Source organism: Lagenorhynchus albirostris, chromosome 8 (genome assembly GCF_949774975.1).
Source record: "Lagenorhynchus albirostris chromosome 8, mLagAlb1.1, whole genome shotgun sequence".
Classification (NCBI taxonomy): Eukaryota; Metazoa; Chordata; class Mammalia; order Artiodactyla; family Delphinidae; genus Lagenorhynchus; species Lagenorhynchus albirostris.
Genome location: NC_083102.1, coordinates 73,657,720 through 73,674,531, shown reverse-complemented (window position 1 = coordinate 73,674,531; position 16,812 = coordinate 73,657,720). Strand labels below are relative to the sequence as shown.

The following is a 16,812-nucleotide window of genomic DNA, read 5'->3' as shown; positions in this document are numbered from 1 at the left end:
ATATAAGAGTTGCATAAAATACAAAATGTAATGGGACCAGTAGATTACAAAAAAAGGGGGGGGGACCTTATTTTTTCAACTCTTCCTCTATCCATGCCCATTGCCATGTAACTTGGTAGTGCCTTCCACTCTCTCAGACTTCCCATAAGACTTGTTCAGGGCAACAGAAGGAGGTAGACGTAACAGGGTACCAGCCACTGTCAGACGCTTGTGTTTCCACTTGCTGTCTTAAGGCTCTACCTCTGCAATGAATTCTACATGCCTGCCAAAGGATGAGAGACACATGACCCAGAGCCACGTTGTCCCAATCACAATCATTCTAGCCAAAGCCACCCTGAGTAGCTGACAGTTAACTCCCCAACATGTGAACAAGTCCAGCCAAGATCAGCAGAGTCACCCAGCTGAGCTTCAAGCGACCACTCATAAACTAGTAAACAACACTGACTGCTGTATGCTGTTGTTGTATGTACGGTGGTGGTGGTGATGATTATTTAAAAGCTTACATGCACTCAGAAAACCTGAACGTAAATATTTACTGTAGCTTTCCTCAGAACTGCCAAAATGTGGAAACAACCAAGGCATCCTTAAATAATTAAATGGATAAACAAACTATGGTACATCCAGACAATGAGTATTATTCAGTGATAAAAAGAAATGAGCTATCGAGACATGAAAAGACATGGAGGAACCTTAAATGCATATTTAGGCTAAGTAAAAGAAGCCAGTCTGACAGGCATAGAGAATGGACTTGAGGACACGGGGAGGGGTAAGGGTAAGTTGGGACGAAGTGAGAGTAGCCCTGAGGTATATGCACTACCGGATGTAAAACACATAGCCAGTGGGAAGCAGCCACATAGCGCAGGGAGATCAGCTCGTGCTTTGTGACCACCTAGAGGGGTGGGATAGGGAGGGTTGGAGGCAGATGCAAGAGGGAAGAGATATGGGGATATATGTATACGTATGGCTGATTCACTTTGTTATACAGCAGAAACTAACACACCACTGTAAAGCAATTATACTCCAATAAAGATGTTAAATTAAAAAAAGAAAGAAAGAAAGAAAGAAGCCAGTCTGAAGAGGCTACATACTATATGATTCTAACTATACGACCCTCTGGAAAAGGCAACACCATAGAGACAGGAAAAGGATCAATGGTTGCCAGGGATTCCGCAGTGAGGGGGTTGGGGGAGGGAGGGCTGAACAGGTGGAGGGAGTACGGGAGATTTTTAGGACAGTGAAACTACTCTGTGTGATACTCTAATGACAGATACCTGTAATTATACATTTGCCAAAACCCACAGAATGTGTAACACAAAAAATGAACCCTAATGTAAACTTTAGACTTCAGTTAATAATAACTTATCAATATTGGCTCATCAGATGTAGCAGATGCAGCACACTAATGCAAGGTGTTTTTAAATGGGTCACGGTGAGTATACGGGAACTCTCCGTACTTTCAGCTCATTTTTCTGTAAACCTGAAACTGCCCTAAAAAGTCTATTAATTAAAATAAGTTTTCATGCTTCACCAAATGTCCAGTAGAACCATTCATCCTAATCTTTACCCCAAAGCACTACGAATCAAGATCTACAACGTGTGAGTATGATATTCAGGGGCTCTTTGGAGGAGAGCAGTATTCAACACCCTACCTGTAGTCTAGGATTGACAGTGAAACTGCCCACCATCGGATTCATGCAGGCAACATACTGACAGCTGTGGATTTCTTTAAGCATCACTTTCTGTCTATCATACCTGCAAGACAGAAAACAGAACCTTAAGTCCCAAAGCTCAAAATGACAACAAAACCCACCAATCCATAAAGGACTTCACAAATTGTTTCTTTCGATCTTTACAATCGCTCTGTGACGCTGAGCTTGTTAGCCTACCTGAGAGACATAAAAACTAAAGCTCAGAAAACTGAAGACTACACGGCTCCTTTGATGCCAGAATCAACATATGGAGCCGAATCAATAGGTACTATTACTGCTTATAGATTCTCATGTGAGTTTGGTTAGAAACACCCACAGCAAGACTGGGGGATTGCAGACTGCAATGCCCAGATATTACCAGATAGTGACATCCCACAGAAAATGTCAAGCTTCCCCTAAGTAATTGAGTGTGAGTTAATGCATTAAGGAGCTTAACGCTTAAACTAGACAGTTTACGTCTCTAAGATACTTTTCAATCCACTTCCTCCAAAGATTCAAAGCAAACCTATTCCATTTAAGATGAGCAACAGGGGATGCAAAGTGAAACCCAAAATGTATCATAGAAAACGCTCCTCAGAAGAGGAAGAAACTGGGGTAATTCCATTTTTTTTTAAACATCTTTATTGGAGTATAACTGTTTTACAATGGTGTGTTAGTTGCTGCTGTATAGCAAAGTGAATCAGCTATACATATACATATATCCCCATATCTCCTCCCTCTTCTCTTGTGTCTCCCTCCCACCTTCCCTATCCCACCCCACTAATTCCATTTTTAAATGTTTATCCATAGTCATAATAAGTAGATTTTGGTAGAAAATACAATACAGACAATCGCTTACCAGTGACCATAATCAATATGCTGTCGAATCAGAGTGTGGGGCTGAACAGTGCCATATAAGTCCACTGCAGGCATATTCATGTCGTCGATAAAATAAACCAATTTTTTATTTCCTCCTGGACCATAGTTACGACCAGCTTTTTTCTCTAGAGGTTTCTCAAGAATTCCTGAAACCAATGTATAATTCTGTCCACCAAATAAAATGTAACCTTCTGTTTATATATAATAAAATATAAATATATTTATATATGAATATAAAATAGAACCTTAGTCCTTTTTTCTCGTTTTTCCTCATCCTCTCCCCATTTCACCCACTCTGTGGCTTCAAGTACCATTTCTCTGCAGGTTAATCCCAGAAACATGTCTCTGTTCACCACCTTCTATGTCACACTCTCCTCGAGCTCACCTTGACTCTCCTTTCCTAGAGAGTCAGTGTCTGCAGCATGATGTCACACTGGCCATCACATCTGAGACCACACCATTGCTGACCTTTGCACCTTCCTTCCCTGTACCTACTGTAAAACACGAACCACTGCTGGTCCACCCAGAAGCTGGTGGATCAGTCTTTCTTTATCAAAATAGAGCCTAGGGACAGCTCAAGAATCTCTCACACCTCTCTTCTTGGGCCACAGGGTGCAGAAGTACAAGAAGATACTGTATGTAGACATTATCCTGTGTATACATCAAATTACATTTCTTCACATGCGTATCTGACTTTGTGTCAGTATGTTTAAGAGAAACTCATGAGTATAGAAAATCTTGAACGGTATGGATCTGAGGTGTAGCATCTAATTACTTGCCTACTCTCTAAATGGACTATAAATAGCTTGAGGACGAGGAACTATATCATGCTCATCTCTGTATTCCTGATGACAACCACAACAAATAAGTAACTGTTAAAAGAACAAAGGAATGAATGAATGAATGAAGAAATATACAATGAATAAATTAACAAACCCCTCTTCCAAGCAGCATATCTGCATTTCCAAATGCTTGCTGGACAACAGTTCCTATTAGCCATTGGCACCTGGACGTTTGGCCAACACCAAATACGCCTGTTCCCGAACTCAATTTAACAAGCCTCTTCCCCACTCACAACCCATCTCTTCTTTTTAGCCTTCTGTGCTCCTGTTTATAGAATTAACATCTCCCTGTCAGCCAGAAGCAAAGCCTGAATTTAGTCTTTCCCTTCTGGTCCCTGATTGGCCCAACCACAGCCTGTACATGTCTCTTCCTTTTCGCCTTTCCCGCTACAACTCTAGTCCAGGGCACCATTTCATTTGGCTAGCATACTGCTCAAGGGGACTGGTCTCCCCACCACAGACTTCTCCTCCCAAAGCAGAGCCTGCATCTTGTCAGTTCCTTGCTCCCCATCAATGGCTCACCATTTCCTACCATATGAAATATGTTCTCTTCCACTTGCATCTCAGCTCTCTCCACAGTCACAGTGACCAACCATCCCAGGTTGCCTGGGATGATCCCAGTTTTAGCACTACAAATCCCATATCTTCCCAGCCTTTGGCAAAGTAGACAACTGGTCACTCCATCTATAATAGAACTCCAACCGCCACTCCAGCCTTTGCCCTATCTTCTGCCTGACCACTATGCTTCAGTCAACTTAGAGATTCAATTAATTGAATATGTCCCACAATTTCCTCTTTCATGTCTTTGCTTAAGCTGATTCTTCTATCCTAAGTCCCCTTTTTGCCTGCATACCACCCCATCTCAAAGGTCTGAAACCCTTTCTTTAGAGTACACTACCTCTTTCTATTCCTCATGCTAATAGGCAATGTCTAAATCTATTCATGCCTGTATCCCTTCCAAGAATTAGCAAGCTGAACTTTGTTCAACTACTGAATTGCAACCCTAGTCTTCCATTTACAAGCGATAAAGTGATCCCTTCTTCTGTGTCTGCAAATGAAAAACATGTATTGTACACAGTGTCTGGAGAGAAAGTAGATAAATCATACATATTTGCTAAAGAAATGAATGAAAAACTTCTGAGTCAGCTTTTTAACCGTTCCAGTCACAACGATGAAGAAGACTTGATTAAGAAAAAACTTGATTAAGATTAAAACTTGATTAAGAAAGAGATTACAGAAAAATAGTTCTTGGCTGAGTTGATGTCCGTGATAAGAAAATACGTTATTAATCTTTACTGACAGAGCTGAGAAAACAGCAACAACACACACAACAAGAAAACACGTTCAGGGCAACAGGTTTCCTAGAGTAGCAGACAGAAGGGAGTTCTGCTGCCCCCATGCAGCACAGCCCCATTGCTGTGCTGGCCAGAGTGACAGAGTTACCACTATCAGCTCTTTATATCGATATCAGTGCTTCTCTACTTCTACACATCTACTTCATGTGCCCTTCCAAACTCAGAATGCCCCAAATCTATGTGGTTCCTTTGATTACGCTGACACATGTATTCAACAGTTAAAAATTATTCTCATAGCTCTTCTAAAATTTAACTAACAACCTGGGGCCTGTCATTTCATCAATACAGTTTGAATGAACTTCCCCCTAAATCAGTCCCTTACTTGAAAAGGTAACCAGTGCACTCTTCCTGGAGTATATTCTTCTGTTGCTAGGGCTCCGTGAAGTTGATTAAAGCTAACCAAACGATTTAGAGGCAAAGCAATGAACACTGTTGACGTAAATTCTTGCTGTTCTATACAGTAGTAACCCACATAAAGCCAGGAGTGATATGGAAAGCCAAAAATCACAATATTCAGACAAAGTATATTTAGCCAGAATGGTGATAAGTAAAAATGTATCCTAAGCAAAATGTCTAAAGCCTAGCAAAAGTAATCATTTCTTTGGGCTGCATGTTCTGCCCTTGACAGTTTCTGATCTCTTGTTTCTCAAGTATGAACAGGAGGAACACTTACTCTGCAGAGCTGCCGATGTTGTGTAGTAGTTGAAAGGCACATGGGACACTACATAAGCCTCGGAGAGACCTGCTAGTATGTCACCTACAAAGACTGTTTTTCCCACTCCAGCGTTTCCTACCAGCATCAGCGGCTGTCCTTTCTCAAGCAGCAACTCTATGAAATATTGAAGACGAGCTGTCTCTGATGTGTGAACCAGAACTCTCTGGAGGGAAAAATAGAATGAAAGAAAGATCAGAGAGAGAGGCATTCCAAAATTTTGTATCTGAACCAACCCAGTCATTTTAGAATTGAGACCAAATGAATTCTTAGTTCTAAACAGCCAGTAGGAGAGATTCCACTTAATTTCTTGTTTTGAATGATCAGTTCAGACATCACAGCTTGAGAAGAGCAGTTGGGTAGTGCCATCAAAGTGCCACAGCAGAAGCAACTGATTTATGTTTTCCAGTTAAGAGCTAGCACCGAAGGCTCCCTATCACGGAACACCTACACTCTGCCTAACCTTGTGTTACACATACAAGGGAATGCAGTAAATGCTTAAGAAACTGTCCACCACTCTTTAGGAGATGATAAAGCATGTGAAAAGCCAAGCCACAAACAACCAAAAATTGGTAGCAATTCCTGGGCCCAGTAAGATTAATGATTAATGTGCAAAATGATTAGGCACAATCCACGCTAAAGGAGTTCAGGGCGAGGAGAGACGAGCTTGGAGGAAACAGGCATTAAGTGAAATAGTCACAAATCCAAGGCACTGTGGAAACTGACCGTGCATTGTTTTGTTAAAAATTCTCATAACATGTTTCTGTTTTGAAAATTGGCTATTTATTTAGATGCTACATCGTTTCACAAGAAGTTAGAGGTGGCTTACAAGAATACAATAAAACGAAGAATACAAGTAAAAGCCAGACTCAGGGAACAGAGACTAATATATAAGACGAGGAAAAGGGGAAGCAGACACAGACACGCAGGAAAGAGAAGCCTGCGTGGTGATTAAAGAGAATTGAATATGTCTTACATTTCTTGGTGGCCAAATTAAAAAGGGGATTAAAAAAACTACTTGCAGGATTTATACTGCTCATAAGAAAAACACAAACTCTGTAATAAGGTCCACACATTAATACCCATAATTAACACCTACTGAGAGCTGAGTATGTGACAGGTTCTATGCTGAGCCCTTTGCACGCATTACATCATATGACACTCATAACAAACCTATGAGGAGAGTTTTGTTATCATTTCCATTTCAGAGATGATGAAGTTAAAGCTTAGAGAACATTCATAACTTGGCCAAACTCATAGGTGGTAGTACTTAGATTCAAACTCAAATCTGTCGGGAGCCCACGCCCTGTCTTACCTACCACAAAGAATGCTCTGCTGATCACGGACTGTATACACATTACCTGATGTCTTGGTACCTCTATTTCTCCATATGTAAAAAGGCTAGTAACACTTCCTGCCTTAGAAAATTTTCATAAGGATTAAATTAGTTAATCTATGGAAATAAGGCACTTAGAAAAGGTCCTGACATATTATAATGTCATATTAGTATTTGCTACTATTATTGGCTCAGTATGGTTCTCCTCTAACATGTTAAGAGGTTTTTAATCAAATAGCCACATTTGGTGCAGTTGTGTATACAGTAAGACTACGAAGTCCTGATAGGTTCTCTGTTGAATAAAATGCATCACTGATAAGGTGCATCAACCTTGTGATACCACTTTTTTGGTCGTGTGTGTGTGTGTGTGTGTGTGTGTGTGTACGTACGTGTGTGTGTGTTTCTTTTGGTTAAGTACAAATCCTCAGCTTTCAACCACCTAGATAATACTGGTAGGTAGCTGAAGTCTAGACAGGCTGAGCGGAAACAGAGATGTCAAAATCTATAAAGCAGATGGAGCAGACCTTGCTGGTTGCCTCCCAGAATCCATCTGTCCACTTCTTCCCTCCTGCCAGAGCCCCACTTTGTTCAAGTCTCTGCCCCTCCTCCACACAACCTGACTCCTGCAATGGTGTGATGATTGTCAAAGCTTAACCTCATTACCCTGGCCTGAGACTGGGTTAGAGGTGGCATGTGACCCCTGGTGAATTGGATACAGGGGGCAGTCTGCTCTGGGGCTTCTGCAAAAAGTTTCTTCAGTCTTAATAAAAAATATGAGAAAGTCTTCTTTCCCCCTAACTTGTTTCCTTCGAACTCCTGGGACCACTAGAGTCATCTTGATCAGGAGGGATACCAGTCTTCAAGTGAGGCCAGTGTCAAGGCGAGAAGATCTGAATCCTTGGTGATATCACCAAGTCATAAGGCCTTCCTACCTCTGAATTTCTGGTTTGTAAAATGATAAGTTTCCTCCTAGTTAAGTGGTTATAGGGTGAAATGTGTCCTCCCAAAATTCATATGTTGGAGCCCTGACCCCAGTGTCACAGAATATGACTGTATTTGGAGATAAGGCCTTTAAAGAGGTGGTAAGTTTAAATGAGGCTGAGGGAGTGGGACTTAATCCAATCCGACTGATATTCTTGTAGGAAGAAGAAATTTGGACACACTTCAAGACAGTGTCCAGGGATGTGTGTATACAGAGGAAGGACCATGTGAGGACACAGCAAGAGGTGGCCATCTACAAGCCAAGGACAGAGGCCTCAGGAGAAACCAAATCTACTAACACTTCAAACTTGGACTTCTAGCCTCTAAGACTAAGAGAAAAATTAATTTCTGATGTTTAAGCCACTCAGTCTCTGGTAGTTTGTCAGGGTATCCCGAGCACACTAATACAAGCAGAGTAGGCCCCTAATTCAAAATGACTGGTAAAACGGAAATGTAAATACAAAGAAGACACACGGGGAAAATGCCATCACGTGAAGATTTGAGGGATGTTGCCACATTGCAAGGAACACCAAGATTTTCAGCGAACCACCTGAAGCTAGGAGACATTTTCCCTTACAGCCCTCAGAAGGAACCAATCCTGCTAACACCTTTATTTTCAACTTCTAGCCTCCAAAACTGTGAGACAATAAACTTCTGTTGTTGAAGCCACCTAGTCTGTGGTACTTGGTTACTGTAGCTCCAAGAAACTCACACTGGATTTTCTTTTATTTCACACTACGTGCCTCCTGGTTAGTGCAGAAATCACCTGTATGCATTTCATATGGCACTACTTGAAATACTAAGCTCCAAAATCAATCAAAACGACGTGATGTTGAGAAAGAAATATAATGAAAAGCAAAACAGACTGAGGCAGAATTAGAAGATGGTTAAAGAATAACTTGATATATAAAAATGTAGGACAAGTTATAAACAGTTAAAAGATGATAAAGATTCATTGAGATCTGTGAGCTGCCATGTGAACTTGAAAATATGAGTAAGAAGATCAAACATTCATTTTATGGCTTGAGGAGTAAAGGAAAGAAGTTATATGTGAAAAGCACTGTTTAAGAAATTCACACTAAGGTCAGAAGTAAGACTCACTAAACTAATAGAAATGTGCTTCCGATTTTTATAAAATCACACAATTTCTAGGAAAATCTAAAGAAAGCTGTTACCACAGAATTAAACGGAAATAAATTTAAAAAAAGAAGTTGTAGAAATATAGAAACCATCCCACTAGTCATTCCTATAACTTGAGATTCTTCTCTCCAAGGAAATACGTTATATGCTGACCATGCCAACAGTAATTCATTGATCAGGGAGGGAAAAAAAGACTGACTGCTCAAAAACAAACAAACAAGGCCCAAACCAGCACATGTGGCTTGAAGAGCAGTGTTCCCCACACCTACCTGCAGAGGTGCCTCTGGATCCATAGTAAATTGGGGGATTTTATCAGCCCAAGGCAAGAATTTCTTAGTTTTGTGGTCCAGATAATAATCAAAAATTGTTCCCTGGGATGGAAACTTCACTGCTTTCATCTCTTTATGCCACCACTGACTGAATTCAGCTTGACAACCAGAAACCTAAGGAGAGCAAGAGAAATTCTTATTGCGGACTTAAAAGTAATTTTGAACACACAGAAAGCCCCTGCAAATATGGCTGATCACACAGTGTTTGCACTGTACAGACTCATAATTACCAATGGGATTGAGTAACTGACCCAAGAAAAAATAAATAACTAGAAGGAAGCTATAATGAATGACAATACCATCAAGGCAGAAAGCTATAATTGCCATATGTCCATCAGGTACAAATTTTCTGGAGTAATTATTAACTTAAAGAACAAGGTAAGCTTAGATGAACCTTCAATGACCCCGAGGTTGTTCAATTCAATAATGGGCTATCATGCAAATCACCATGCTATAAGACAGTGGTTAGCAAATGGTGGTATTGATTTCTACTAATATCTCCATGAACTGAGGGTAAAATGAGGAAAGTAAGAACAAAAGAATACTTTAAAAAATTAGTAACATTATTGATTTAAATACTGTTCTTTGAGCTTATAGCCTTCCTGGAACTTTTGGCGTTAAAATATCCTTTCCTTTATAAAGCTATGGTGATAATAAATGGTCATTTTAAAATAAATGCCCTTATTTAGAAAAGCAGACAGTTGGTAACCCTATTTCATTCCTCCAAATCATTATTGAAATGTTGTTGGTCTTTGAAATTGGAAATCTGAGAAGCTCTGCCATGAGGGAAAGAACTTGGACTTGGTTTTCTAGCACAGCACAACTCAGTGGTCTAGCTGAAAACTCCACAAATCCCTGCCCTAGGAGAGAATCTTCCAGAGAAGATGACAGTGTAGGAAACAGGTTCTCCTTGCTAAAAGGTGCATGTTTTTTTTTTTTTTTCGGTACACGGGCCTCTCACTGTTGTGGCCTCTCCCGTTGCGGAGCACAGGCTCCGGACGCGCAGGCTCAGCGGCCATGGCTCACGGGGCTAGCCGCTCCGTGGCATGTGGGATCTTCCCAGACCGGGGCATGAACCCGTGTCCCCTGCATTGGCAGGCAGACTCTCAACCACTGCGCCACCAGGGAAACCCGAAGGTGCCTGCTTTTATACGACGACAGGTACAAGCCCTTTGCTGCTAGATTAGGGTTTGGAAGATGGAGGAGGGGAAATTCCAACTGCGTACTAGCAACTAACAACCCCTTCTGTATCTACAGGATGACCTGGCCTAGACTCTTACATCCCCAGGATGAGCTGGCAAAGTGAGTTTTGGTGAACTCTAAGAACACTGTGCATGGTCCATCGCATTCAGCAATCTCACTTAGCTAAGACTTCAACTCCCATTTTTCTCCAGAAGAATTCTTAAACTTGCTTTTACTTTGGTGTCCTTATGTCCGTGGACTACGGCCCACTTTTTGTACGACACTATCCCACACACACAAATAGAGACAGAGAGGATGGCTGGAGGATAGGAGAGTGTGGTCGGGGCTGAGAGGGGTGATCAGCCTTAGCAGGGAGAGCTGATCCCATCACTTTCCAAACAAGCCGAGCTCATATTCCTACCCACCACCACTCATATGTCAATGAGTTTAGGTTCATTTCAGTTACGTTCAGATTGGTGTCATGAGATTTTTTTTATCACCCTACAGAAGTTGGTCTGAAATCAAGTTCATTCAGAAGGTATTCCTTATCTGGCACCATTCTCTGTAGGCAGGATACATACGACTTCTACTTTACATCAAAATTTGCTTCACCTAACCGCTACATCAGCAAAGTGGTTTTGATGACAAATTTTGAATCATTCATTCACTCACTGAAATGCATTCTGTTCTATAGTGGGGAAGAAAACAAACAGGGTTTCTGCCCTCATAGAGTTTATGGGAAAGAGAAAGGGGAAGCCATGAGGAAGCATGGTGCAAGCAGAGGTGAAGCCAATAAAAAGACAAATAAACAGGTGCCTTGAAAGGCGACGTTGCTGGAAGTGAGAGAAATGGGTGAATCTGTTTTAACTGGATGTTCAGGGAAGCCATCTCTGAGAACAGGCACATATTAGGGAGAAGACCATTCCAGGAAGCAGGAAGAGGTCAGCATGTGCAAATATCTTATGGTACGAAACAACCTGTGTTCCAGAAACTGGCCGGTGCAGCTGGAGGGGAGCGAGGGGAGGCAGCAGCGGAGGAAGAAGTAGGGAGAGAGGCAGCGCCAGATCCAGAGGCTGTGTAAAGAGTATTAAATTTTAAAGTTTTATCTTAAAAGCAATTAAAGTGTTGTAAACTCAGTAGTGTATCATATAATCCAATTTACATTAAAAAAAAATCACTCTGGCCGCTGAGTGAATAATGGATTATGGGGCAAGTATAGAAGCGGAAAGACCAGTGAGGAGCTTACTTCAGAAGCCAAGTGAGAAAGGATAACGGCTGTTTACAGGAGGCTCAGAGAGTGCTGATGGGGGGCCAGTTTTGGAAGGTGTTTGCAACAGCCTGGGTTAAGAACACAGGTCCTGAGTCAGTCTGCTGCAGCTTGAACTTGCCTCAGACATTAGTTAGCCATGTTCCCAAGCAGGCTAACTTATCTAAGTTTCAGTTTCTTTTTTGTAAAAGAAGAATAGTTGTACCTATATAGACAGGATTTATTTTTTTGAAGATTCAGCGAGCTAGCCTATTAAGAGCCCTGAGCACGTTCCCTGACATACAGTAGGCACCCAAATTTGTTGAATAAATGGCTATCCTAAGACTCTTTCTGGGGTCTGCTTCATTCATGTTTCCAACTCCATAGCCTCTCTTTTGAACGCTTCACGGTTAAAGTCTTTTTGAAAGTTTAAAGATGATGACGATGATGATGATAACTATTAATTGGGGAAAGAGTGTCTGGGAGAGGAAGGGGACCATGCGATGCCCAGCTGCTGGCTTGAATAACTGGCTGGAAGGCTGCCAGGTTGGGAAACTGCAAAGATGAAAAGAGGATCAGCTGGGAGGAAGGTGAGCTGTTATGATCAGGAGTAGAAAGATCTCAGCTGTCAACCTCCTACTCATGTGATTTTACCTGGTTGTAGGCCCTGGAAAAAGAAAACCCTTCTGGAGAACACTGGAAAAAAGACAAAACCCATGAGGTTTTGGGGGAGAAGGGGAGAGAGGGAGAGTCTGCATGTGGTCTCCATGAAGGAGAAATCCACACATGTAAATTTTGCCTTTGAGAAAAACCATGTGAAGTCACCCAATATTCTCACTCAGGCAACAGAGGCTATATTCTTTAGAAAGCACTTGGAGATTACTGAAGGAAATGTGGCTTCTGAGAAGGGTCAGAATAAGATATAGAATGCCAAGTGAATGCCAGATTTATTTATAGATATAATTTATGGTTACCTAGTAACAAGAAGAGGAACTGGCCCCCAGGTTACAGCAACCATGGATTTTAGAACCTACAGTGAGTAAACCAACAAATTTGGGTCATTCTTGGCTGTGATGCCTTCCAATTTAAATTCCCTGTTTACATCTGGAAACATTTAGGGAAGCCTGGAAGACATGCTATCTATTTTTAATTCAAACATTCAGAGGTACCCATAGAAGCACTACGACCATAAGAGATCCTGGTGTACCATGGATGGCTTGTGGAGAGAGAGATACATGAGTGGGAATCCTGATGTCATCATTTCCCATCAGTCAAGTTACTTTCCCTCTCTGAGCTTTACTTTATCTGCACAGTGAGGATACCTTGAAGAATTATTGTAAAGATTACATGAAACAATCTATACAGAGAGGTGCATGGGAGAGATTAGATGTGCAAATTCTAAAGGTGAAAAACTCCCACTTTGTACTTCGGCAAGTCTAAGCAGTTTGTGTGTGGTATGTGTCATGTGTGGGCATGAGTGCACGTGTGTGTGCACACATCTATGCAAGTTCGTATCTCAAGTGTCTGCCCAGAAGAACTCAGAAGCCACAAACGGACTGTACTAGCAATGCTGTGTAGGAATGATAGCTTCACTTTAGGCTGAAGGAAAGAACAATGGAAAGGAACCAGCCTGAGGTTGACTGTGGTTCACAACAATTACCCTAGGAATCATGTGTGAGACTACTTAGAGGGTAAGAGGACTAGAGACCTGGAAACCAATTTGAATGTTATTATGTGCTGTGGATTGAATTATCTCCCCACCAAAATTCATATGCTGAAGGCTTAATCCCCAATGTGATGGTATTTGGAGATGGGGCCTTTGGGAGGTGATTATGTTTAGATTAGCGACTTTACAAGAAAAGACGTAAGAAAACTTTTTATCTTTCTCTCTCTCTGCCATGTGAGGACACAGAAAAAGGTATCCGTCTGCAAGGCATGAGGAGGGTCCTCGCCAGAACGCAACCATGCTGGCACCTTGACTTTGGACTCGCAGCCTCCAGAACTGAGAGAAAGTAAATTTCTGTTGTTTAAGCCACCCAGGGTATGATACTTTGTTATGGGAGTCCAAGCCAAAACAATGTGGTAGCCTACAACAATCTAAAGATGATACACTCCTGAATTAAGGTTGTAGGGATAGAGAAGAGGGGACAGATGTGACAGCTATTTTCTAACTGAAAGGATCTGATGACCATGGGATGTAGAAATAAGATGATGTCTCCCAGGTTTTTAACTAGAGCAACTGGGAGAAATGCATCACTGAGGAAAAGACGAAAGAGGAAGAGCAAATATGGGGGTGGGGCAGATGAAGCACCCTGTCTCAGGCACACTGAAACACTGCTGGTATTGACGTGGAACCTTGAATTCAGAAGACAGATCTGATGGAAGGCTATGGATTTGACCTTATCAGCCAAAGAGAGCACCACCAGCCTGAACGAGCTTGCTGACAACGTTACAGGCTTAGGAGAGAACAGGGCAAGTAGGATAGATTTATGAAAATATACATTTTTAAAAACCCCATAGGGATCACACAGAATAATATTTCCCTCCAAATAAAACTGGTTCTATAAACTATTTCTACACATACCTGATCTTGTAGTAGAATGCCTCCAAATGCCCAGATACAAGCAAAGACAAAATAGACCTCATAAACTTCCTTCGGGCTGTCAGAAGGTACATTTTCAGGAGTCAACAAACATTCCAAAAGAGTGCAAAGAGTCTAAAGAAAAAGAAAAAGCCATTCTTTCAGGGAAACTTTTTTTAAAACAGTGAAGTAAGTTCACGGGGCTTATTAACAAATCCACTGTACCCTTAAGAGATTCTGTGATTTTTCCCCGTTCTGTGATTTGCTACCCCGTGAGACACAAAAATGGCGGCCTTGGGTTTCTGAGTCAGCGGTGGACATCCTTGGCCACTTTCAACCCAACTAATCTTCTAGGTAACAACAAACTGTTTAAAAAAAAACCTATTATCATAAATCCTCCAATAATCACTGTAATAAAGAGAAATACATAAAACCAAAAAGAAAAAAATAATGGGGATATAGCTGTGCTTTTTTATAAATAGGGAGTCATACTACTACATACTACACATAGTGGGTATATTCTATAGACCACTTTCTCACTTAAAAACAAACTAAAGGCATTTTTCCTTTTCCCTAAGTGTTGCCCTACAATATCCCTGGGAATGAAGGCACTAGATGGAAAGGCTATGTAACCATTTCCCACGGTTGGACGTTTAGATAACCCACTTTCCCTTAGTACTTCAGCAGCTGTTTCCCCCACCTGTTGTCATAAATTTAGAAAGCCGGACTGACAGCCTTAGCCTCTGGCATTTTTTAGACAGGACACTAAAGTTAACCCTGGAAGAAAGGCTGTTCAGGAACTTGCTCGTCACCTCCGGGTGAAACGGCTCTATTGGGCTGAAACACACTCCGTGTCCAGGGCAATCAGGTCAGCAAGGAGGGAACATGGCTGCTGCAAACACCTCTGTCATGTGAAATCATAACCAAAATGAACATGTTTTTGAGCTAGTTCTCTAAAGCAGCGGTCCCCAACTTTTTGGCACCAGGGACCGGTTTCGTGGAAGACAATTTTTCCATGGACGGCGGGGGCAGTGGGGGGATGGTTCAGGAGATAATGTGAGCAATGGGGAGGAGCAACGGGGAGCGAGAGGCAGATGAAGCTTCCTCGCTGGCCCACCGCTCACCTCCTGCTGTGTGGCCCTGTTCCTAACAGGACATGGGGCCAGTACTGGTCCGAAGCCCGGGGGTTGGGGACCCCTGCTCTAAAGCACAAAACTGGTTTTCATGACTTAGTACTGTCATAGACCCTCAAAATTCATGATACCCTTCCCCCAGTTTTTGGAGGTAGCACTAGATTTTTATCACTATCATACACACAGCTACGGAAGCTGTAACAAAGCATGTCATGTGTGTGCCTCTCCTTCCCAACCATGAGAGGTGGGGAAAATCCATGGTAACATGGAAAATGGGTCCTGGACATAATTTGGAAATGTTTTCAAAATTTAAATAGTTGCGCGCCTGTTATATTTCTCAGTCTCTCTTGATTTCCATTATTTTATATTGTGCCGTGATTGCCAATTTAAAATAATCTTCTAATGGAATAAAACTCACCGATTTGTTATCAAGAAAAATAATGTAAAACTCTGAGGCTTTGCTATTCCTGAGTAGAAGCCATGTGAGTCTAAGGAACTGTTAAAATCAAAATGAAAAAGACTGAAAGGTCTGAATATGACATTATCCACTGATTTGAACATGCTGATAACTCACCTGATTTTTTCTGTTTTCTCCCAAACACAGTACTTGGAAAACATTTTAAGCTCTGTGCCAGCAATTAATAAACGCATACCTTGGTGCATATTCTGAATGAGTTAAAACACCTTACCAAATGTAAAGCAAAAAAGTTTCATATACTGGAAAACACAGTACCTTAATTTCTTAAAGTAGCCTTTTAAAAAGAATGAAATAATGACATTTACAGCTACATGGATGGACCTAGAGATTATCATACTAAGTGAAGTCAGACAAAGAAAGGCAAATATCACATGATATCACTTGTATGTGGAATCTAAAATATAACACAAACGAACTTATCTATGAAACAGAGACAGACTCACAGACATAGAGAACAGACTTGTGGTTGCCAAGGGGAAGTGGGGCTGGAGGGATGGATTGGGAGTTTGGGATTAGCGGATGCAAACTAGTATATGTAGAATGGATAAACAACAAGGTCCTATTATATAGCACAAAGTATATTCAATATCCTGTGATAAACCACAGTGGAAAAGAATATGAAAAAGAATATATATACATACATATATATGTGTATATATGTGTGTGCATATATACGTAACTGAATCAGTTTTCTGTATACCAGTATGTATAACACAACATTGTAAATCAACTATACTTCGATAAAAATAAGGTAGTCTTCTTAAGCTATTCTCCTGTACGCTCATTTTTGTCTCAAATTTTGTCCTTATAAGCAATCACTGCAAAGAGACGACTTTATACAACAGTAGCCAAAAAAGGAGTTAAGGATAAAATGCCATTTCTGAGTACTACAAAAGGAGGAAGTGAGAGCAAAAATCATATTAATTCCTA

General features: G+C 41.2%; 1 protein-coding gene across 1 annotated transcript in view; it reads right to left on the bottom strand.

Annotated features, from left to right (window-relative positions):
* The window catches only part of DNAH11 (dynein axonemal heavy chain 11), a 316,107-nt gene that overhangs the window by 135,724 nt on the left and 163,571 nt on the right, over positions 1-16,812 (bottom strand). The window contains 5 exon segments of the mRNA XM_060157128.1: positions 1,650-1,752; positions 2,548-2,713; positions 5,438-5,642; positions 9,203-9,376; positions 14,275-14,406. Of these exon segments, the coding sequence (XP_060013111.1) occupies positions 1,650-1,752; positions 2,548-2,713; positions 5,438-5,642; positions 9,203-9,376; positions 14,275-14,406 (780 nt within the window).